General features: G+C 38.4%; 1 protein-coding gene and 1 non-coding gene across 2 annotated transcripts in view; both read right to left on the bottom strand.

Moving 5' to 3' along the window:
• The window catches only part of LOC131915315 (vomeronasal type-2 receptor 116-like), a 31,835-nt gene extending 8,650 nt beyond the window's left edge, over positions 1-23,185 (bottom strand). The window contains exons 1-4 of the mRNA XM_059268494.1: positions 22,980-23,185; positions 8,327-8,606; positions 7,139-7,945; positions 6,197-6,424 (exon numbers count right to left, since the gene is read on the bottom strand). Of these exons, the coding sequence (XP_059124477.1) occupies positions 6,197-6,424; positions 7,139-7,945; positions 8,327-8,606; positions 22,980-23,185 (1,521 nt within the window). The remainder of the gene's footprint in view (positions 1-6,196; positions 6,425-7,138; positions 7,946-8,326; positions 8,607-22,979) is intronic.
• Positions 1,376-1,479, bottom strand: LOC131902853 (U6 spliceosomal RNA). Its single transcript, XR_009377137.1, has one exon. It is a non-coding gene; the product is annotated as a U6 spliceosomal RNA (small nuclear RNA).
• Positions 23,186-23,455: the final 270 nt, after the last annotated feature.

The raw sequence follows: 23,455 nt of genomic DNA, 5'->3' as shown, positions 1-23,455 counted from the left end.
ATATTCAGATGTAGTGGGTAGCCATTCCAGCTTTGATCTGGAAGTTCCAACCCTCATTGAGGCTTGGGTAACTGTCACGCCTACAAGGTGGGGCCGAGAGAGGATCCTGAAGACCGGAGATACGGATGTCTGCCCTCTTGGTTCCTGGACTCTGGATGCTGGAGGTAGACGGAGCAGAGTTCCCCAGAGAACAGTGCCGGACTGTGCTACACCTTTCCCAGACCCTGTCTTATCCCTTCATTTGTGAGTTACCCCACAAAATAAACCTCCCTTTTAACTACATGGAGTTGCCTTAATAATTTCACTAATATTCAGACACAAAGCAAGTCTGAACAGAGAGAAGAAAACTGAAATAAGTTCATGTAGCCTATTAGACAACCAGGTATTAAATCTGAAAATCAACAACAACAGAAAAAAAAAACCAAACAAACCAGAAAGCCTACAAACTCATGAAAACTGAACAACTCTCTACTGAATGAAAAATGAGTCAAGATAGGAATCAGGAAAGAAATTAGAATTTTCCTAGAATTCAGTGAAACTGAATACCCAGCAAACCCTATGCAGCACGATGAAAGTGCAGCAAAGAGGAAATGCCTAGCAGTAAATGCCTTCATAAAGAAATCGGAGAGATTTCATACTATCCACTTAACAGCACACCTGAAAGCTCTATAACACAGTGATATAATCATACCTGAGTTGTAGATGGCAACAGATAATCAAACTGAAGGCTGAAATCTATAAAATAGGAACAAAGAGAACAATGCAAAGATTCAATGAAACAAAAAGCTGGTCTTTGAGAAAGTCAACAAGATAGACAGAGAGAGAATAAGTAAATTAACAAATAAAAAAAAAGAAATAAGGCCATATCCACAGAGAGTGAGGAAAATCAGAAAATCATAAATAAATAACTGGAAAACCTGTACTCCAGAAGACATTCTTTAATAACCTGTACTCCACCAAAATGCAAAACCTAAAATAAATGGCTGGTTCTCTCAACAGATACAGCTTACTAAAGTTAAATCAAGATCAGTTTATCAATTTAAACAAACCTCTAACATCTAGTGAAATCAAAGCTGTCATTAAATTTCTTCTAGCCAAGAAAGAGAAAAAACTCAAGCCAAATCAACCAATCAACAGACAAACCAAAGCTAAAAAAACCCAAAAAACCCTACCAACCAAATGAAAAAAACTTCAGCAATCAAACAAAACAAAACAAACAAAAAACTCATGGCTGCATGGTTTCAGCATAGAATTTTACAAGACTGTCAAAGAGTTAACTCTAATCTTTTTCAAATTATTTTACAAAATTGGAACAGAAAGAGCACTGCCCAATTCATGAATCCAGTTACCCTGACATCAAAACCAAATAAAGAGTCAATAAAGAAAGAATTACACGAATTTGCGTGTCATCCTTGCACAGGGGCCTTGCTAACCTTCTCTGTATTGTTCCAATTTTAGTATATGTGCTGCCATGAGAATAGGAAGAAGCAAAGTGCTTGAGAGGCCCACAGAAATCCACAAAGAAACCCCCACAATAGACTACTGGCAATGGTCGAGAGACAGCCCGAACTGACCTACTCTGGTGATAGGATGGCCAAACACCCTAATTGTCGTGCTAGAAACCCCATCCAATGACTGAGGGAACCGGATGCAGAGATCCATGGCTAGGCCCCAGGTGGAGCTCCAGGAGTCCAATTGGCGAGAAAGAGGAGGGTTTATATGAGCAAGAATTGTTGAGACCATGGTTGGAAAAAGCACAGGAACAAATAGCCAAACGAATGGAAACATATGAACTATGAACCAATAGTTGAGGAGCCCCCAACTGGATCAGGCCCTCTGGATAAGTGATACAGTTGATTAGCTTGATCTGCTTGGGAGGCATCCAGGTAGTCGGGCCGGGTCCTGTACTCAGTGCATGAGTTGACTGTTTGAAACCTGGGGCTTATACAGGGACACTTGGCTTAGCCTGGGAGGAGGGGACTGGACCTGCCTAGACTGAATCTACTAGGTTGAACTCAATCCTCAGGGGAGTCTTTGCCCTGGACGAGATGGGAATGGGGGTGTATGGTGATATTTTATTTGTACTGAAATGTGATTTTATTTGTATGTTAATAAATAAAGTTGCCTGGGTGTCAGAGGTAATAGCAAGTCATCGCAGAAGTTGGGCAGTGGTGGTACACATCTTTCATCCCAGCACTTGGTAGGCAAAGCTAGGTAGATCTCTGTGTGGTCAAGGATATAGCCAGCATTGGAGACACACGCCTTTAATCTCAATACCAACCATAGAAGACCTGGAGGTCTGTACAGACAGGCAGTGACAAGGCTGTCATGTGGTGGGTTTACAACCAATGAGAAGGCAGAACAGAAAGTCTATATAAAGACAAACACACAGGAAGTAGGTCTCTTGGCTGAAGAGGATAACTGCAGCAGTGAAGGGTAAGGCTCTTTGCTCTGACCTCTTGGGCTTTCATCTTTGCATTGGCTCTGTGTTTCTTATTTAATAAGATGGTTACTTCTACAGAGGTGGGCTGGGGGGAAAGGCAGGAGGGGGGAGAACAATGGAATCCATGGCTGATATGTAAAATTAAATTAAATTATAAAATTAAAAAAAAGTTTCAGTCTTTGGGGAAATAAATTGAAAAAGAAATAAGAAAATGGAAAGATCTCCCATGTTCACGGACTGGTGGGTTTAACATAGTAAAAATGGTCATCCTCCACAAGTGATCTACAGATTCAATGCAGTCCCCATAAAAATTCCAACACAATTATTTACAGACCTTGAAAGGGCAATTCACAACTTCATATGGGCAAATAATAACCTCAAGAGAGCAAAAACAATCCTGAACAGTAAAAGAGTTGCTGGAAGTATCAGCATCACTGGTTTCAAGTTGTACTACAGAGCTATAATCATTGAAACCAAATGGTAAAAGAAAAAGAAAATAGGTTGAGCAAGCTGTGAGGACCTAGCTAGTGAGAAGATTACTCGGTGGCCTCTGCTTCAACTCCTAACTCCAGGTACTTCCCTGCTTCAGTTTCTGCCATGAATTCCCTCAGGGACTGAATGTAACCTAAGAGATGTAAGCTGAAATAAACCATTTTCTCCTCAAAAAAAAAAAAAACAAAAACAAAAACCAAATGGTATTTGCATAAGAACAGATACTGATCAATGGAATTTAATTGAAGACCAGATATAAGTTCAGATACATATGGACATCTGATTTTTTTTTTTTTTTGGTTTTTCAAGACAGGGTTTCTCTGTGTAGCTTTGCGTCTTTCCTGGAACTTGCTTTGGAGACTAGGCTGGCCTCGAACTTACAGAGATCCACCTGCCCCTGCTTCCCGAGTGCTGGGATTAAAGGCGTGTGCCACCACTGCCTGGCTGGACATCTGATTTTTGACACAGAAGCCAGAAACACACACTGGAAAAAAGACAGCATCTTCAACAAATGGTGCTGGTCAAACTAGATGTCTGTATGTAGCAGAATACAAATACACCCACATTTATCACTCTGTAAAAATCTCAATTCCAAGTGGATTGAAGACATCATCTTCATCAACAATATGAACAACAACAACAACAGCAACAACAACCTGATAGAAGGGAAAGTGGGGAATTGCCTTGAATGCATTGGCATATGAGCTGACTTTCTGAACAGAACACTGATAATGCAGGCACTGAGACTGCCAATTAAATGGGACCTCATGAAACTGAAAAGCTTATGTAAGGCAAAGGACATCATCAACTGGATAGAGAGGCAGTCTACAGAATGAAAAAAAAAAGATCTTTACCAACTCAACAGTTGACAGAGGACTAATATCTAAAATATAGAAGGATTCAAGAGACTCAAATGATCAATTAATAAAAACCAAATAATCCAATTAAAAAATGGGAACAGACCTACACAGGGAATTCTCAGTGAAGAATCTCAAATAGCTGAGAAACAATTGAAGAAATGTTCAACATCCTTAGCCATCAGAGAAATACCAAATAAAACTACTTTGGTAGTTTTGGTGAGGATGTTAAAAAAGGGGAATCACCGTTCCATTGCTGGGGGGAGTGCTAATTGTATATCCAGCATGGAAATCAAGATGTCAGTTTCTCAGAAATATGACAATAAGTATCTCTAGACCCAGCTATACCATTTTTGTGCATGGATACAAAGGACACTCCGTACTACCACAAGGACACTTGATCAACTTCATTCGTTGAAGACTTGTTCATGAAAATCAGAAACTAGAAACAACCTCTATGTCCCTCAGCAGAATAATGCATAAAGAAATGTTGTTTACTTGCACAATGGAATATTACTTAGGTTTTAAAAGAAATGATGTTATGAAATTTGCAGGCAAATGGATGAAACTACAAAAAAAAACCCATTCTGAGTGAGGTAACACGGAACCAGAAAGATAATTATGGCATGTATTCACTTATCAGCAAATAATAACCTTTAAATATATGATAACCAGGCTCTATAGACCCAGAGAAGTTAAAGAGGTGGCATGGGAGGGCAAAGGGATCTACATGGGAGAGAGAAGTAGAATAGATTTTATTTGTAGACTGTGCCTGGTGGACAAGAGTGGGGGAATCATGTAGGAGGAGATAGGGTAGAGGGAGAGAGTTAATGAATAGATATTTGGAATTAGGAGGGCTTTTGAGGAGTGGTGTGGAGACCTAGAGCAATGGAAACTTCCTGGAATCTATGAAGGTAATCATAGTGAGGACTACTAGTAATGAAGAACAAAGAGTCCCAAATGACTACCTTGTGTAGTGAAGCTAGACTTCCAATTGTAGAACTAGGATACATGCAATGAATTGTTGGCTAAGGGGATCCCATGGAAATCTCCAAACAATAAAGGCTGTTGCTAAGACAAAACATTGCTCTCTGCAAACTGACAGTGGGGCTTCCTTGTGGAGGAGAACATGCATTGCAATGCACTACAATACATTGAAAATGGAGAAGTCAAGTTGTTCATCCCTACATTCTACTCTGTTTGGTGCAGAAGGCAGTTTTCAGGCTACCAAAAAATAAATGTGGACACCAACCCAGCCACAGAACTTCACCTAAAATACATCCTGCCAACAAAATATGCTAGGTTTATGGTGACACAGAACTCATAGGAGGGTACAACTAACGTCTGAGTTGACCTATAATCCACTCCATGAGAAGAAAGTTATACCTTTCACAACTTCAGTAAACATGAAGCAGAGACTCGATAGCTCTGAGACCAATACCAGTTGGTCTAAAAACAAAAGTCAATAACATGGTTCTTTTTTTATATATTTTTATTTTATAATTAACTTAATTTCACATAGCAGCCACAAAGGTTCTGCTATATTCACAGATCAGTGCCTTAACCAGTCATCATCAGAGAAGCTTCCTCCAGCAGGAGATGGGAACAGATTCAGAAACCCACAGACATATTATGTGGAGAGTCTAAGTTTGAGGTCTCCATCAAATACCTCCCATTTGAGTGCAAGGAATCCTGTAGAAGAGGAGGTGGAAAAATTGTGAGAGCCAGAGGAGACAGAGGACATCAGGAGAACAAGGTCTTTTGAATCAATTAAGCAAGGCACATACGAGCTCACAGGGACTGAAGCAGCAAGCACAGAGCCTACATGGGTCTGCAACTGGTCTATATTAAAGTATTAGGTTAGAATTTTGTGAGACCCCTGACTTTGAGAATAAGTGGGTCTCTGACTCTTGTGCCAACTCATGGGATTCTTTTCTGTCTGTTGGCATGCCATGTCCAAATTCAATATGATAGTTTTTCCTTCATTTTATTATACTTTATTTTGTTATGATTGGTTGTTATCTCTAAGAAGCCTGTTATTTTCTACTGAAAAACAGAAAGAGAGTGAATCTTGAGGGGAGAAAGAGGTGGGAGAAACTGGAAGGAGTAGAGGAAGGGTAAACTATAGTCAGGATATATTGTATGAGAAAAGAATCTATCTTCAATAGAAGAAAAATAGAACAAAATTTCATTGTTTTTAAAGAAAATATTATGAATGTATGGATATTATATATTGTCAATTGAGAGAGAAAAAGAGAAAGATAGAGATAGATAGATAGATAGATAGATAGATAGAGGGTAGTAAGTGTCAAAGTGCTTTATCCCATAATGATCTGCATAAGCAAATCATTTAATTATAGGTATGCATGTCATATATAAAGCATTAATATTAAGACAAAATTACCCGTCTAAGACCTGTAGCCCATTCTATCATTTCATCAGACATATACAATTGTTGGTAATTTGGAAAACGTCCAGAAAACTTTCCTATTTTCACCTTAGGTCCAAAATTTGGTGGAAAATCCATGATATAGAAAACGTCATACTCTGCATCCAGTTTTACTTCCTGGTTCATGTTTACAAGGTCTCCAGCAGGATTTACAAATTGTATGTTCTTCAGCAAAGAGAATACCTAAAACACATTTGTCATTTTAGTTTCAACTGGGCCTATACATTTGGCCAGATAATATAATGTTTGTAATGATCCTAATTTTCATTAGCCTTTCCTAAAATGTAACTATTATAAGTACTCAGTAATAGAAAAGAAGAAATTCAGTGTAGATATAAAGATCAATATGCTTTAAAAAAATACAATTTTCTTGCTGGACTTCATGCCTTAACGCATGCACACCTGAAATATATGCTTGAAGAGTAGTGACACATCCCCTACTTCTTTCTACTAACAGTGTTATTTGATCATAACCTAGGGAATTGAAATCCTAATGGGTCAAAAAGTGGCAAAACTACTTGATATTATTTTGTGTCTCTTCATTTCATTGATCAGCAACTTTTTGATCACAAAAAGACAAGTCATTTTCTTATTACAACATAATAACGTCATGAGAAAATATTTTTATTCAAATGTTAAAAACATGAGATGTGTGTATGGTGGAAACATCTGAGCAATATTTCTTGACTTAGATTGTAAAATGCTGACTTGGGTGCCAGTGTTGGCTGCATCATCATTTACGACACTAACACGATCTACCTTACATGCAGTGCTTGAGTACAGGCACATATGCATTTAGGAAAAGAGATTCCTTATTTACATGGATTTAGATCTTATGGTTCCCTTTAAGAACATCATCTCTATGACATACATGCTATTCAGTGTAAGACATACTACCTTCCAGGGGTCAAATTCCAGTTCCTTCCCAGCATTATTGGACCATGTGTCTACTTGTTGGAGAAACACCTCATGGAGTGAGTGGGCCACAGCAAACACTGCATTATATAAGTTATAAGTTGTATCACTCATGGACATTTCAGATGGTGTCCTAAATAACCATTTCAGTAGGGTTTCTGTTGAACAATACTTCAGTTTGTTACAATTAGATGATAGTAAGGAACACTTAAAATAAATCCACCACAGTTTTATAAGAGAAATTTCATTACTGTAGTTTGAAGGGTGTACTGTCTGCAGAAATTGTTTAAAACCAGATACCTCAGAATGCTGATGTGAAAAAATGAGAGTCCCATGTGGGGATTTAAGCAAGAAATCTCCTCTTACTGTGATCATATCAAATTGTGACACACTGACCCAGATTCTTTGAATGTTTAGAGATTGCCATAGGATAAAGTTCCACTTTAGATGAGATTCTTTGTCTCCATTAACGATCACAACTTTTGCTGATGACATCATGATCTGGTTATAATACTTATTTAACATTTTGAAGTATAGCATTGAATCTGTTGAGATCATAGTCACAAATGCTAAGCAGACAAGTTTTCTCTGCATCTCTCCTCTCCATTCAGAAAGAAATTGAATTCCATGGTCATCATCTGAAATGATCATTCCTACCCAGTTCCATTTGAAGTGAGCCACTAGAGATACCATAGCTAGTGCTAGAGATGTGTCCTTGGGAGATATCTGGTAGAGATGAGGAAATTGTTCATGGGCATTCAGGAGAGATTGAAAATGACCATAGTAAAGCTGAAAGACATAGAACATAAGCAACAATATGAAGATGATGGAATGCATAACACTCAGTCTAAGATCTAAATGAGCTAATCAAATGCAAGGAGAATTAGAAAGTATGAATTCTTCATCTAATTATTACAATAATATCTAATTTCTTGTGATTATCTAAACATGTACAGATAAACTAAGTTTTCAGGTAAAGCATTTCACAGTTCTCTCATGCCCATTTGTGATAAAGTTATGTTTCCCCACAGAAAATGTTTGAGTGTTTATGGTTTATGGATCAGAATAGACACACACCCAGTACTCGCCCAGTACCAGTTGCTCTTGGTACCCAGAAAGTTAACTTGAAGGGAAAAAGTAATTCATTTAAAGTAATCCACACAGTCTTACCTCTGGAGTTCTGGAGGTGTACAGGAGTGGCACAAGAATGGCAGATTTTCTCCACAATGGTCCAGTAAGTTCAATTAAGTATCTTCTCTGTTTTGTGCAGTAGTAGTTAGGAAAATGTTCACTTGTTCTTGATGACAAACTAGTTTTTGTAAGACTAGCAATTGGATCACAGTTAATCTTAACTAGCAGAGAAATGTTTGGTAAAATATGAGGGTTCCTATTGATTTCTTCCATGGCAAAATAAAGAGGGAATATCAAGTGGATGTTCTTTGGTGTCAACCTAAAAATAGAGGACACTATTCATGAGAGATTAGGTTCCAAACATGATAATCTTAATCACACTTAGTGTGGATTCAGCACTGGATTCTTTTTACTAATCCATGGTTATGATGATGCACACAGGTCCTATTATTGTGGCATATTAGGATATAAGACACGGCGAAGAATATGAGGATTTTAAAGGTTTTATTTCATTTCTTTGACGTGGTTGGAGTATATCGTCTACCAATAGGATTCTGTTGTTTTGAAGTTTTCTACAATTCTACCCTGTTTTCTGTGAACACTGTGAAAGTCTGTATGCATTCTACAGAACAGAAAAGAAGTCCTGGCAAATATTGGATCTCCTCATACATTTATACTGTAATTGTAATACTTAATATATGTAGAAAATAATTTGGTATTATCTGCTATCTAGATAGCTATTCTTTTTTTTTTTACATAGAGGCATTACTGGCCAATGCCATGACATTGTTATGGGTATGAAGAATATATGTCAACAGTTCTGAAAATTCTAATGAGTCATAAGTAATGCAAATAGCATAATAATTATTACTTTCCTCCTTGCTTCCACACAGTTTTCTACTTTTCATTTTGTATTTGAGGCTATAAAATATTGAATGATATAAGGTTGGTTATAACCACAACTTTTTCCTGAGAGGAACGAGTTCCTTTCCCTTCACATGGACCCTTAGGTTGTACTGATTCATATCATCCTATACACTTAGGTGGGTATCACAGAACTGGCCTTGAGTCCTTGTAGGTTCAGATTTGTTCTGATATGTCACAATTCTCTAATATATTCACTTGAGGTTTTGTTTTTCACTTAACATATTTTAACTGTTTATAACTGCTTTTATATAATTTTAAACAGTTTGATAATCCTTCTTAAGTATAACATATCATTTCAGTATTTTGTGTATGAGTGTTTTAACTTTTGTTTGTGTTCTATATTTTCTGCCATGCTTTGTGACTATAGTACATATTCAAATAACTAGATATGACTTGTGTCTGTGAATCTGGGATTGAATTGCTGAACCATCTATATTCCCTCTATTTTTCTGCTTTTCATACTTGAATAACTTTTTTTCTGTCTTGTCTTCTTCCTTTATTTCCTACAATTACCCTTTTTTTCCCTAGAAAGGCCTGTAGTTATTGCATGTTTTCTAGGTCCTTGCCATTCTGCACTGGAGATGTGTATGTGTTGTTAAAAGTGAGTTCTTCATTTGACCCACTGCTATTACTGTTCTGTGAATGTTTAATATGTCAAATGATATAGGGCATTGTTTATAAATTAATCGTTTTACTTCTTGAACGAATTTTTAGTTTCATATGGAAAGAAAGAAAAGTCCAGGATAGATTAAACAACCACAAATAATGTGATAACGCTTAGGGATATCACCATTCCTGATCTTACATTGTACTACATAGCTGTTGTAAAAAAAAACAGCATGATATTGGCACAAAACAGACATTTTGGTCAATAGAATGGAATTGAAGACCAATACATAAGCCCATAGACCTATGGGTAACTGATTTTTGATAAAGAAGCCAGAAATATATACTGGAAAAAATAGAAAGCATCTTCATAAAATGGTGCTGGCCAAACTGTATAACTGAATGATGAAGAACACACATGTATCTATACCCTTCACAAAACTTAATGCTAAGTAGATCAAAGACTTCAACTTAAGACAAGATACACTAACTATGATGAAATAAAAAATAGGGGAATAGTCTTGAACTCATTGGTACAGCAAAAGAGTTTTTGAACACAACACTGGCAGCCCAGAAACTCAATAAATTAATTGAATCTCATGAAACTGAAAACCTTTTGTATGGCAAAGAATGCCATCATTCAGACAGAGTGAAAGCAACAACATGGTAAAAGTATTGTTTTGGGGGTGCAACTAAGCATCCAAGAGCACTAACATCTAAACTATATAAAGAAAACAAACAAACAAACAAAACACAACTGGACATCAGAAGACAAATAACCTAATTAAAAATGTGGTACAGAATGGAGACACCCTGCTGGACTAGAGGCCATTCTTCCTGCCTTAACTCTAGGTAGGCTACCCATGCATGGACTGCCCCCAACCTCTCAGTGCCTGCCCACTCTACTGTCAATTGCTCCTCCTCTTCACATCACCATATCTTGGCTTGCAACTCCAACAGAAGCACCTTCTTGACTAGAAGCCATGCTGGCCTCTAGAAGTCCAAGTAGGCCATCTTTCCGTGGATCACCCATACTCTCTGAGTGCCCAAATACCATAACTCCTATTCCTCCTCATTCCTCCTCACCATGTCCCAGCTCCTAATTCAGGTACAGGTCCCCTGTTTGATCAGAGGTCCTGCCAGGCACCAATACTCCAAGTAGGGTGCCTGCCTGAGGATACCCCTGACTGTCTTGGTTACATCCACCATATCCCAACTCACACCTTTCCTTATTGCCTTGTTTCAACCTCCAGCTCAGGTTCTCTAGTGCAACAGTCATTGGAAATGATGTGTAAAATATTTCCTAAATCTATAATTTATCATTATATTGATGTTATTTTTTGATAGAGCATGAGAGTCTTAAGCTCAGGGTTGTAGTTTTGAGCCCCATGTTGGGCATCAAATATAGATGAATTTCTAAACAGTCCTATTAAATAAGAAACACAGAGCCAAATACAGGGGTGATAGCCGAAAAGATCAGAGAAATAACGAATAGCCACAAACTAACCTTAGCTCACCACGTTGCCTTAGCTTCCCAAGTGAGTGACTCAGCTTCCTGTCTAAACTGTGTCTTTATTGCCTTGCTGTTTTGTCTTCTAATTCTCTCTTAACCCAGCCACCTCACTTTCTTGTCACTGTCTGTCTATACAGACCTCCAGGTCTCTATGGTTGGTACTGGGTTTAAAGGCGTGGGTCACAATGCTTGGCTATGTCCTTGAACACACCGCCTGTCATGTGATTGGATTAAGGGTGTGTTCTACCACCACCTGACTTCTTTTTTTGGCTGGCTATGACCTCTGATCTCTAGGCAAACTTTATTTATTAACATACAAATAAAGTATTACATTTCAGCACAAATAAAATATCACCACACTGGACAATAAGTGTTATGGCTAGCTCTCCCAGGACTTGATTATCCTAATTTTCTCAGAGTCCACCAAAGATCCCATTACCCCCAGACAACAAGAAATAAACTAGAGAACATGATGCTCACATTCCCAAGAGGTAGGGTGGGTGGTTTTTGATCATTCAGTGGGATATGGATGTTTGTCATCATTTAGGGGGGGTTGGTTACAAGTTGTTGTTGGTAATGGTCAGGAAAAAAGCTGAACAAAGGAGGTTATATTCAAGGATCTCTTTCTGAAAAGAAAAAGGGGGATATGGAAAGGATAGAATACAAGGTTGGATTATTGAATCTCCTTTAAACTAAAAAGCAACTATTAATCTGAAATATTTTACATTGGTATGGATTTATTGTATTTTGACACAAATTTAAGGTTTTTGTTTTGTTAGAACATACTCTATATATGTTTCTACTATTTATGATGTTTTTGTATATTGAAATAAATGTAAGGTTATATTTATTATACTGTATATATGTTTCTACTATTATTTAAGGTATTGTACCTATACAGCTGATTTACCAATTTAATGTAAATATTTAATCACTGAAAGTTATTATTACAAGCTTTTTAGGATAACTAAGAAATGTAGGTTAGCAGTTAGTCATATATAACAATTAAGCTTGTAGTCATGTAAGGTATGCTCTCAAGGTCATATGTATTTTAGATAGACAGGTGGTCCTCAAACACTTCAAAGACTTAAAGAATATGGCATTTAAGATGTTTAATAACCTAAGGCTTTTCCTGACAATGAGACATGTCTTCTCCTGGATGGATGAATCTACTTCAAAAAAGGATGATGGGGAATGAAGAATCTCCACATGGAATTTGCTTTCATTGTGGCAAAGCTAACCATTTGGGCAAGAAACAGCCCTTGCTTTGACTGATAAAATATAAAAGTATACTGCACAAACTGGACAAGCAAGACTCAAAGGGATAAAACTGCCATACTTTGCCCAGACAAGGTGGGACAGTTCTTCAAATTTCCTGCTTCACAGAAAAGTCTGTCAGATATTCTAGGTCTTTTGGTTGAAGATGGATGCCCCAATGTTGCAGAGGTAGCTTGTGTGACTGTCCAGGCAACCCATCATTTCTGTCATTTCTTACAGTTTTTGAAGTTGCCTGCTCTGCACTTCCTGTTTACTCAGTTAATATTATATCGGAATCAGGTCTGTGATGGGATTGAAGACGAGATAGTTACAGTTTTATAGTATGCCTTATCAAATACAGAAAAGGAACTCACAAAGGAGGTATAAAATTTATAAGATTGAGAGACATAAACACTTAAATTTTTGTCAAAAATTTTTTAAGACCTAAAAAATAGTTTTGAGTTGATATTACCAGTTAGGATAAAACTTAGACTCATCAAATAGGGTAGATAACAGAGTATTTTCTCTAAAATTGCCACATACAAGTGAAGTGGACATTGTGAATATAAGTCTTACATGTGGCCCATGTTGCCACCAAAGGCCACATGGAGCCTGGGGTCTGGGCCACTTCTAGGTGACTAGGGACTATGCTGCTGCCAGAATCATTCTGATCTGAGTGGCTGGGGCTTCTACCTGGAGCCAGGATATCTACTGGGCCAAGCAGCTGCCTGGGGCCATGTCTGGGTCAATGGTTGAACTGCAGCTGCGGTCTGTGTCAAAGTCTACTGCCCAGATTGCCACTAGCATTCACATGGAGGCCTGGGTCACAGCCTGTGGCCTTGTTGGTGTCTGAGAGCCACACTGCCAATGGGGCCAGTGATGATCTGAGTGACCTGTAGTGCCACCTGTGGCAATGGTGACATCCAGACCAGGCTGCTGCTGTCTGGGTCTGTGGTCCTACCATGGATGGGGTCTATGCTGAAGTATGAGTCCAATTTTGCCACCAATTGTAACATAGAAGCCCAGGGTTAGTGCTACAACCTGAGGCTTTGGTGATGTCCTGGACCAGACCCATCCTGACCTGAGTGGCCAGTCCTTCAACCCAGAGCCAGAACGTCATTTGCATCCAAGCTACTGCTGAGGGCCATGTCTGGGTCCATATTCTAGCTACAGTTGGGGTCTATGGTGATTTCTGTGGCCCATGTCACCTTGGGCCCATAGGAAACATGTGAGTTGAAGTCAGAGGGCCATGATGAGCCAGCTCTGCCCTTCACTGGCACAGGGAAATCTGGCTTTACCTCTCACTGGACACTGCAGCTAGAGAGCTGGCTCTGGAGAGCTGGCCCCTGCACTTGGGAGGGCTGGCTCCACCCTTCACCACAGGAAAGGTGACCTGACCCTGAGGGCATGGGCAGAGGGGAGCTGGCTCTGTCCCCTCACTTGAGGTGGCTGGACCCAGTGGCTAGACTGACCAGCTTAGCTACTACCCAGGCCCACAGCTGGGTCTTGGGTTGTTCTACCCTAACGTCTACTCTATTAAGGACCTGCTAGAACTCATGAAGTGACTGGTCCAGTTGAACAATACCTACAGGATCTCCATGACTTGGGGGTGGCCAGGGTTATCACAGAGGCATTTCAGTGAGGATCTAGTGTAGATAGTATACCAGAAACCAGAGGCCTTGAACCAACCAGTGACTCATTGCAATGAACATTTGTTTGTAAAGTTGATCAGAGAAAAGGGTATACTATGTGACATACTGGGGCTCCCAATGCCACCAGGATGAAAGAAGAGGTGTTGGATAAGCAGGACAGTAGGAGAAGTATAAGTGAAGAGGGTTTTTCTTTTTGGTTTGGTTTGTTCTTGTTTTTGTTTGCTTGTTTTCATGCTTATTTTGTTTGGATTTTTAAAAACTTTCCTTTTGTGGGGGGACATTGCAGGGGTGAGTGGAAGATATGAGGGACCAAGAGGTGAGCAGAATTGTGGTATATAAGGTGAAACTCTCAAAGAAGCAGTAAAGAACTTAGTCGAAAAAAGACCTAAACTAAGAACAATAAGAATAGAACAGGATGAATCCAAGTTTAAAGATCCAGAAAATATATTTAACAAAACCTTAGAAGAAAATTTTCCTAACCCAAAGAAGGACACACCTATAAAGTTGCAAGAAGTTTGTAGAACACTAAATACATTGGGTAGGAAAAGAAAGTCCCCCACCACATAATAATCAAAGCACTACACACACAGAACAAAGAAAGAATCAAAAGCTGCAAGGAAAAAAAGTAAGTAACATATAAAGGCAAATCTATTAGAATTACACCCCACTTCTCAAGGGAGACTTTATAAGCTAGAAGGGCTTTGAAAGATGTCCTGCAGATTCTAAGATACTACAGATGCCAACCCAGACTGCTACTATACCCAGCAAAACTTTCAATCACCATAGCTGGTCATCTGCAAGTACATTATTGTTGTTAGCTTGTTTCTTTTTGTTTTTGTGGGACTCCTTACAGTGGACTGGGAATATCGGACTTTTTTGTCTGCCCTTAGGACCCCTTTCCTTCTATTGGATTGTCTTGCTCAGCCCTGATATAAGGGTTTGTTCCTACTCTTATTGTAACTTGTTATGTTGTGTTTGGTAGATATCCATGGGAGGCATTTTCTTTCTGAAAGGAAATTGAAGAGGAATGAATTGTGGGAGAGAGGACATGAGGAGGAGGAAATGGGACGAGTTGATGGAGGGAAAACTGTGCTCAGGATACATTGGATGAAATAATACTAAATATAGAGAAGAAAGAAAAAAGAAGAAATTATGCCAAAAATGTAGTACAGGTCTGAAAAGGATTCTTGATAGTGATAACACAAAAGTCTGAGAAATACATAAGGAAATATTAAAAATCCCTAGTCATTAGAGAAATGCAAATCAAAATACTTTGAAATTTGATCTATTAGTCAGAATGGTCAACACCAACCAAACAAATGACAACTCATGGTATGAGAATGCAGAGTAATAGTAACACTCATTCATTGCTGATGGGAGTTCAAACTTTTACACAACTATAAAAATCAGTATGAAAGTTCCTCAGGAAACTTGGTATCTACTGTACTACCTGTCTTGATCTGGATTTTTAAGGCTGTGGTGAAAAACCATGACAAAAAGCAAGTTGGGAGCTGGTTGGTGGTGGCACGTGCCTTTAATCCCAGCACTCGTGAGGCAGAGGCAGGCGGATCTCTGTGAGTTCAAGGTCAGCCTGAACTACACAGTGAGTTCCAGGAAAGGTGCAAAGCTACACAGAGAAACCCTGTCTCAAAAAACAGAAAAAAAATCGAGTTGAGGAGGAAAGGGGTTGTTTGTCTTACAATTCCACATCCCTATTCATGATAGAAGAGATTCAGAGCAGGAACTAAAACAGGCAGAAACTGATAGACAGGCATGGAGTGGTGCTGCCTACTGGCTTGCTTCTTATGACATACATAGCCTGTTTTCTTATATTCCCTGTGACTACCAGCCCAGGGATGGTTCCATCCACAATGCCTTTGGTTTTTCCCATCAATCACTAATTAAGTAAATGACCCACAGGTGTGCCTTTAGACCAGTACAATGGCAACATCATCTTAATTGTGCTCTCAGATGGTTTTAGATTGTGTCAAGTCAACATAAAACTATCCAGCACATAACTCTTAGACATATACCCTGATGACTTTACATCGTATTATGGGAGACACTTTCTCAACTATGTTTATTGTGTGGAAATCTAAAATAGCGTAAGCATCCTAAAATATATACATGTATGAAGGCAATCTAAATGAAATTGCCAAATAATGAGGAGACCAACACTGCCAGATACCTTTTATCACCCAGTGAGGCTTCATTTGGTGCCAGGAATGGGTTGAATCCTAGGAAATAGTTAACCAAAGGGACACCATGGGAACCCCCAAACTACCCATGCTCTATATACTGATAGTAAGATCCTAAGGCTGAAGATGACATCTACCCAGCTCATTGAAGATGAAGTCAAGCTATTGCTTACTTAAAGACTTCATATTGACAGACTACTTGAAAATATTTTATATGCTACCAAAAGAGAAAGATAAACACTAACCCAACTACAAACCCTTAGATCTACAATGGTGACCTGCCTGAAAGATGTGCTAGTTTAACAGTGGCACAAAGCTCATGGGAGTAACCAGATAATATATGATTTGGTTTAAGGCTCATTTCAAAAGATTTGATGTTGCCACATAGCAATAAAAATACTAAAAATACAGAACAAGAAAGACTATTAAAAGCTGCAAAGGAAAAAGGCCAAGTAACATATAAATGCAGACAAACTAAAATTACACATGACTTTAGGGTCAATGGAGACCCTAAAATCTAGAAGGGGTTGTACATATATGCTGCAGACTCTAAGAGACTACTGATTGATGGAGTCTGCAAAGATACACAGTAGGCAAGAGCAATATTCATAAAGCCAACCCAGCAGAAAACAACCTTCAAGTGGAGGAAACTCATGAGCAAGGGTTATAAGAAGTATTACCTATGAATAGCTGACTGCTTCTGTCTGTAATCCTCTTGTGTGATACCATAGTTCCCCTCTAAAACAGCCATGGTACTTGCCCCATAACCTTGGCAGTGTGTTCTTCAGTGTCTTGGCACAATTGTTCCTGTGTATTGATAGAAGGATGAATTCTCCCTACACTGCATATTTCTGTTGAATAAAATAAGCCCTCATAGTTCAGCTTTTGTTCCACATTATGATGAGAAACTTAGAAGCCTGTTCTGTATCATTAGCTTACAGACAGGGCAAATTGGTCAGATGAAGAATCTCTGTGGAGAGATCATCAGTTGGACTTTCACAGATTATACTCAAGGATGGAATTACAGAATGTTCAATTTTGCTGAATCAAAGTCTTTTGGGGTACATAAGTGACTAAAATTGCCCTGAGCTTCACCCCACCTGGACCAGTTGATAATGCACAGACTGGCATCTGGCAGAATTCCTTAAGCAATTAACATTTTAAATATACTTTTAACCTTAGTTTATGTTACAAGATTTTAGGCTCAGTTTACTAATTGTTTATGTTTAAGTCCTGGATATTATGTGGATAGCAGACAATTAATGAGTTAACTTAAACTAGTCTGGAGGGAATCACCTTTAAGCCTAGTTACTGTGGGAGAAGTTCCACAGACTGCCAGAATTTCAGGGAGGTGGCCTGGCCTCTCAGTCTCAAACAAAGAAGCTACAATGTTTTTTCTTTGTGTTCTGAGGCTACATATAGGACAGAAAATGTATTTTTGGATCTGAGATGGTTTTCTATGCCAGCCAGCCTTTGGAGAAAGCGTTGATGTGAATTGGCTCCCCTCTTTTTTTATACAGGTCACCACGGTTACACACAGGTGGTTTGTGTTTGTACATTGGCTAATTAGAAACTGCTTCCAGTGTTGGCTATGCCCTGGGTCAGAAGAAACTTGTGCTTTTTTCTTTTTACTGATCATAAAATATTATCCTATAGTATTAGTTACACTCAAGAAATGTAGAAGAGTACGGGATTTCTTTACTTCTTCATCAGAATTCTCAAGTTTATCCTTTTCCTCTGTAACCCCTATAAACTCTCCCTTTAAGAGATAATGTTACAAGCAAAACTTTTACTACTGAGGCTGCAGCTGGTCACTAACCATAGCTGACAAGTTTACGTTGCTTGTGTCTCTTATCCTGTTTACAAAGAAATGCTTTGTGACCCTGAGAAATAGCCTTGTAACCTTTTTGATTGTCAAAGTTTGCTGTAGTATATGTATACAAGCTATGAAAATTTGAAGCTGGGGAAAAGTAGAATAGGAAAATCAGTAAATATAAACTGAAAGGAAAAAAATAACACATGACAATATTATTAGATGCCAAAATAGCCTTTATCAGAATACAACACCCCTTCATGATAAAAATCCTGGAGAGATTAAGGATACAGAGGACATACTGACATAATAAGTATAAACATAATAAAGGCAACTTAGAGTAAGGCTGTAGTCAACATCAAATTAAATAGAGAGAATCTTAAAGCATTTCCACTGAAACATGACAAGTTTGTCCATTCTCTCCATATCCATTCAACATAATTCTTCAAGTTTTAGCTACAGCAATGAGACAACTGACATAGATCAATGGGATACAAGTTGGAAAGTAAGAAGCTAAAATATCCTTATTTGCAAATAATATGATAAAATACATAAACGACACTCAAAATTCCACCAGGGAACTCCTACAACTAATAAACACTTTCAGAAAAGCAGGTTGATACAAGATTAATTAAAAAAACTCAATAGCAATCCCATATGAAAATAACTAATGGGGTAAGAAAGAAAACAAGGAAACAACATCTTTCACAGAGGCGTCAAATAATGTAAAATATCTTAGAGTAGCTCTAATGAAGCAAGTAAAAGACCTGTATGATAAAAACTTCAAGTATTTCAAGAAAGATATTGCGGAAGATATCAGAAGATGGGAAAATCTCCCATGCTCATGGATTGATAGGATTAGCATAGCAAAAATGCCCATCATCCCAAAAGCAATGTACAGAGTCAGTGCAGTATCCATCAAAATTTCAATACAATTCTTTTCAGACTTCGAAAGAAAATTCTGAACTTCATATGAAGAAACAAAAATACCTGGAAAGCTAAAACAATCCTGAACAATAAAAGAACTGGTAGAAGTATGACCATTCCAGATTTCTATTTTTGCTACAGAGCTATAGTAATTAAAACCACATGGTATTGGCATAAATCGGACATGATCATCGATAGAATCTAACTGAAGTCCAGACATATGTTCAGACACAAATGGATGCCTGATTTTTGATAGAAAAGCCAGAAACACATACTGAAAAAAGACAGCATCTTCAGCAAATGGTGCTGGTCTAATTGGATGTCAGCATGTAGCAGCATGTGAATACATCCATATTTATCACCCTGCACATAACTCAAGTCCAAATGGGTCAAAGACTTCAACAGAAAACCAGACACATTGATCCTAATAGAAGAGAGTCTGGGGGAACAACCTTGAGTGCATAGCCACAGGAGATAACATTATGAACAGAACTCCAATAGCACAGGCCCTAAGTTCAAAAAATAACAAATGGAACCTCATGAAACTGAAAAGCTTAAAAAGGCAAAGTACATCATTAATTGAACAAAGAGGCAACCTACATATTGGTGAAAGATTTTTACCAATTCCACATCTGATAGAGGTCTAATATCCAAAATACATAAAGAACTGAAGGAACTTGATAATAAAAAACAAATATTACAGTTAAAAATGTGAATCAGATCTAAACAGAATTCTTAATAGAGGAATTTCAAAGGGCTGAAGAACACTTTATGAAATATTCAACATCCTTAACCATCAAGACAAGGCAAATTAAAACTTCTTTGAGATTCCATCTTACATCTGTCAGTATGACCAAGCACAAATACACAGGTAACATCTCATGCCTGCAAGGATGTGGAGCAAGGGAACACTTCTCCATTGGTGGTGGTAGTGCAAACTTGTAGAGCACTGTGAAAATAAATATGGTGGTTTTTTCAGAAAACTGGGAACCAATCTACCTCAAGACCCATTTTCACCACTCTTGGGCATATTTTGAAAGGACACTCCAACCTATCACAAGGACACTTGCTTAATTATGTTCACTGTGGCTTTATTCACAATATGCAGAAACTGGAAATAATCTAGATATGCCTTGACCTAAGAATGGATAAGAAAACTATATTATGATAAAGAAATGTTTACACAGTGGAGTATTACTCAGCCATTAAATGTGACAAAATAAAGTCTTCAGGCATTCAATGGAACTTGAAAAAATTATCCCGAGTGAGGTAACCCAGATCCAGAAAGACAAATATGGCATGTATTCACTTATAAGTGGATATTAGTTGATTAAATGATAATCAATCTACAATGTCCAGATCCAGAGAGGTTAGGTAAAGAGGACAGGTATATAGGGAACCCATGATCTTCCTTGGGAAGAGGAAATAGGATAAATTTTGTGGGTCTGGTGGTTAATGGGTATGGGAAGAATAAGGTCAGGGTGAAGGGATTGAGGGAGAGAGTTCCAGGAGTGACATGTGGAATCGACAAGCTTTTTCATTTGTTTTGGAAATAGTGCAGTGGAAACATCTTTGAATCTTTAAGACTGATCCTAGTGAGGACTCCTTATAAGGGAGAATATAGAGTCTGAAATGGCCATGTTTTAAAACCAGACAAGGCTTCCAGTTGTGGAATTGGGGTGTGTTTGCTTGTATTGATTGTTGGTTGAGGGGGTCCTGTGGAGATCTTCAAACAACCCAGGATAATGCCTATATAGAATAATGCTCTCTGGTAACTGAGATTGGAACCCTATTGCACAGGAAAATGCACTCACAGCTCATTGAACATGGAGAGGTTTAGCTGGAGCACACATGGAGCCTTTACTCCTATATTCTACTCTCTTTGGTGCAGGAAGGTACTCTTGAGGCTACATAACGAATGCAGCCATAAAACTCTTCCACCTCTCATCTTTCTTGCCTGCAAGATGTGCTTGTGCAATGGTGGCACAGAATTTGTGGGAGGGCCAACCAATGTTTGATATAACTTGAGGCCCAGGCAAGGACATGGAGTCCATGTTCTACACTGCCTGGATGGCAGGAACTAGAGACTGGATAACCCAGAGACCTAGGGTAGGACCAAAAACTCCTGGGAAAGAAATCTCCTGATGATATTATAGTATACTCAAGACTGGTGCCTTGTCCACTTGCCATCAGAGAAGCTTCTTCCATCAGCAGATGAGAGTGTGTATGTATATCCACAGCCAGATATTATGCTGAGAGAGAGAGAGAGAGAGAGAGAGAGAGAGAGAGAGAGAGAGAGAATCAAACTCAGAAGTCCCAACAAATTCCTCCTCTCTGAGCTCAAGAAATTCTACAGAAGAGAAAACAGAAAAAAATCTAGGAACCAGAGGAGATAGAGGATCCCAAAAGAACAAGTCCTTCTGAATCAATTAACCAGGTTTCATATTGGCTCAGAGAAACAAGCAACAACATGGTGCCTGCATGGTTCTGCACTAAGTCCTCTGTGTATATGTTATGTCTGTTAGCATGGTGAATTTATGAGAATCCTAACAGTGGGAGCAGGTGTATCTCTAACTCTTTTCCCTGCTCTTTTAATTCTAATGGATTTTCTTGTGCAGCCTCAGTATGAGGGTTTTTGCCTTGTCTTAATGTATCTTGTTTTGTCTTGTTTGGCTCATCTCTCTTGGAGGTCTTATCTTTTCTGAAGAGGAAACAAAGTGGAGTGGATCTATGGAAGAGGGTTGGAGGAGAGGTTCTCGGAGGAGCTGAGAGAGAGAAAACTGTGGTTGGGATGTATTGTATGAGAGAATAATCTGTTTTTAATAAAATAAATGAGATGAAAGTGTAGAATCAATAAAACATAAAATATATGCAGCAGAAAGAGACATGACCATTTATAGTCAGGGAATGACCTTCCATCGGGGGAATCATGACTGAATTTGTAACTTTAGCAGTCCTCTCTTAAATGTTAGCAGGTACCACAGGAGCATCTTTTTATTCTACCACTTGAAAAGGGAATTAGGAAATGATTGCTTGCAGGGGCATCTCCTCTTCTAACAAATGCACAAATTATGTACTATGAAAAGCAGGTGCTTTATAAGTTTCCAACATAGAACTTTGATAAAGTCCTGACATTGTTAATACAACAAAAATGTATTTATTCATATGAAACAGAATGTAAAGGAAAGGAAAGCATAAAATTCTTATAGTGAACAGAAATAGCATTCTCATCCCTGATTTCATCTGCAGGAGTCATATAATTCAACAATTATGAAATTATGACCGAGTTTTTAAACAAAATCTGTGTATCTTTTCACAGGTGCAACTAAAAGTCAGGGCAGATACACCACATTCCAACTGCAGGAACTGGGTATCCATGCTGATGGATGAAGCACTAGCAGGCCAATAAACACCATCTTACTGTAGTCTCTGTGAAGTAAACTAAAGATAAGTTTAGTACTATGTTTCTGAGAGACATCACATGATTTGATGAGTTGGGCATTATCATATTAAGGGATTCTTCCTAGGAGCATGGTAGACAGTGTGGGCCATTTATTCAGCTTCTGCCTAGAAATGTTGACTCTAGAGTGATAAAAAAACAAGCTACAAACTATTACTTTAATCGTTAGATATAGGGAGATAACCAGCAGTAAAATATGAAATAAATCTGGATTATATCCTAGAGGAGGGAGGGCAAAACAGATTGAGAACACACAGAGACATGTTCTTTTTCTCAGTACCCCTAGAATACATCATCTTCCATGATCTACTAAAATTAATGAATGAAAGATGTACTTACTTCTTGTCTAGATTCCCAGTGAAATGATCATTCTTTACATATCCATGCTTTGTGTAAATAAAAAATAAACAATCAAGCTCTTCATCTCCTTCCTGGTTTCTCTTGTCTTTTACTCTCCAAAAGCACTTGGGGTCAGTCAAACTGCAAAAAATGAGGGAAAGCTTCAGGACCAAAAAGACAAAGATCAAAGAGAGCATCTTTGTCATGTCTCCAAGAGAGGAGTCTGAGTAAAGTGCAGCATGAAGAGTCAGACAGAAACCCATGTATCAATTATGCATGAACACATCTAGGTGTCTCTTTTTATTACTGTAGTTACTAGTAAAGAATGCATGTACTTCTCTCAGTCATGTTTTTCAGCTCACTGTTCAGCTCTGGAGGATTCTTAAGCACTCCGTGTCCTGAGGCCCTGCATCTGAGTTCCTAATTCCAGGTGACAAATAAGGGGTAATAATTTTGTTTATGATTATCTTTCCCTC

This window comes from Peromyscus eremicus, chromosome 1 (assembly GCF_949786415.1).
Source record: "Peromyscus eremicus chromosome 1, PerEre_H2_v1, whole genome shotgun sequence".
NCBI classification, from domain to species: Eukaryota; Metazoa; Chordata; class Mammalia; order Rodentia; family Cricetidae; genus Peromyscus; species Peromyscus eremicus.
This window is presented reverse-complemented; position numbering and strand designations above follow the sequence as displayed.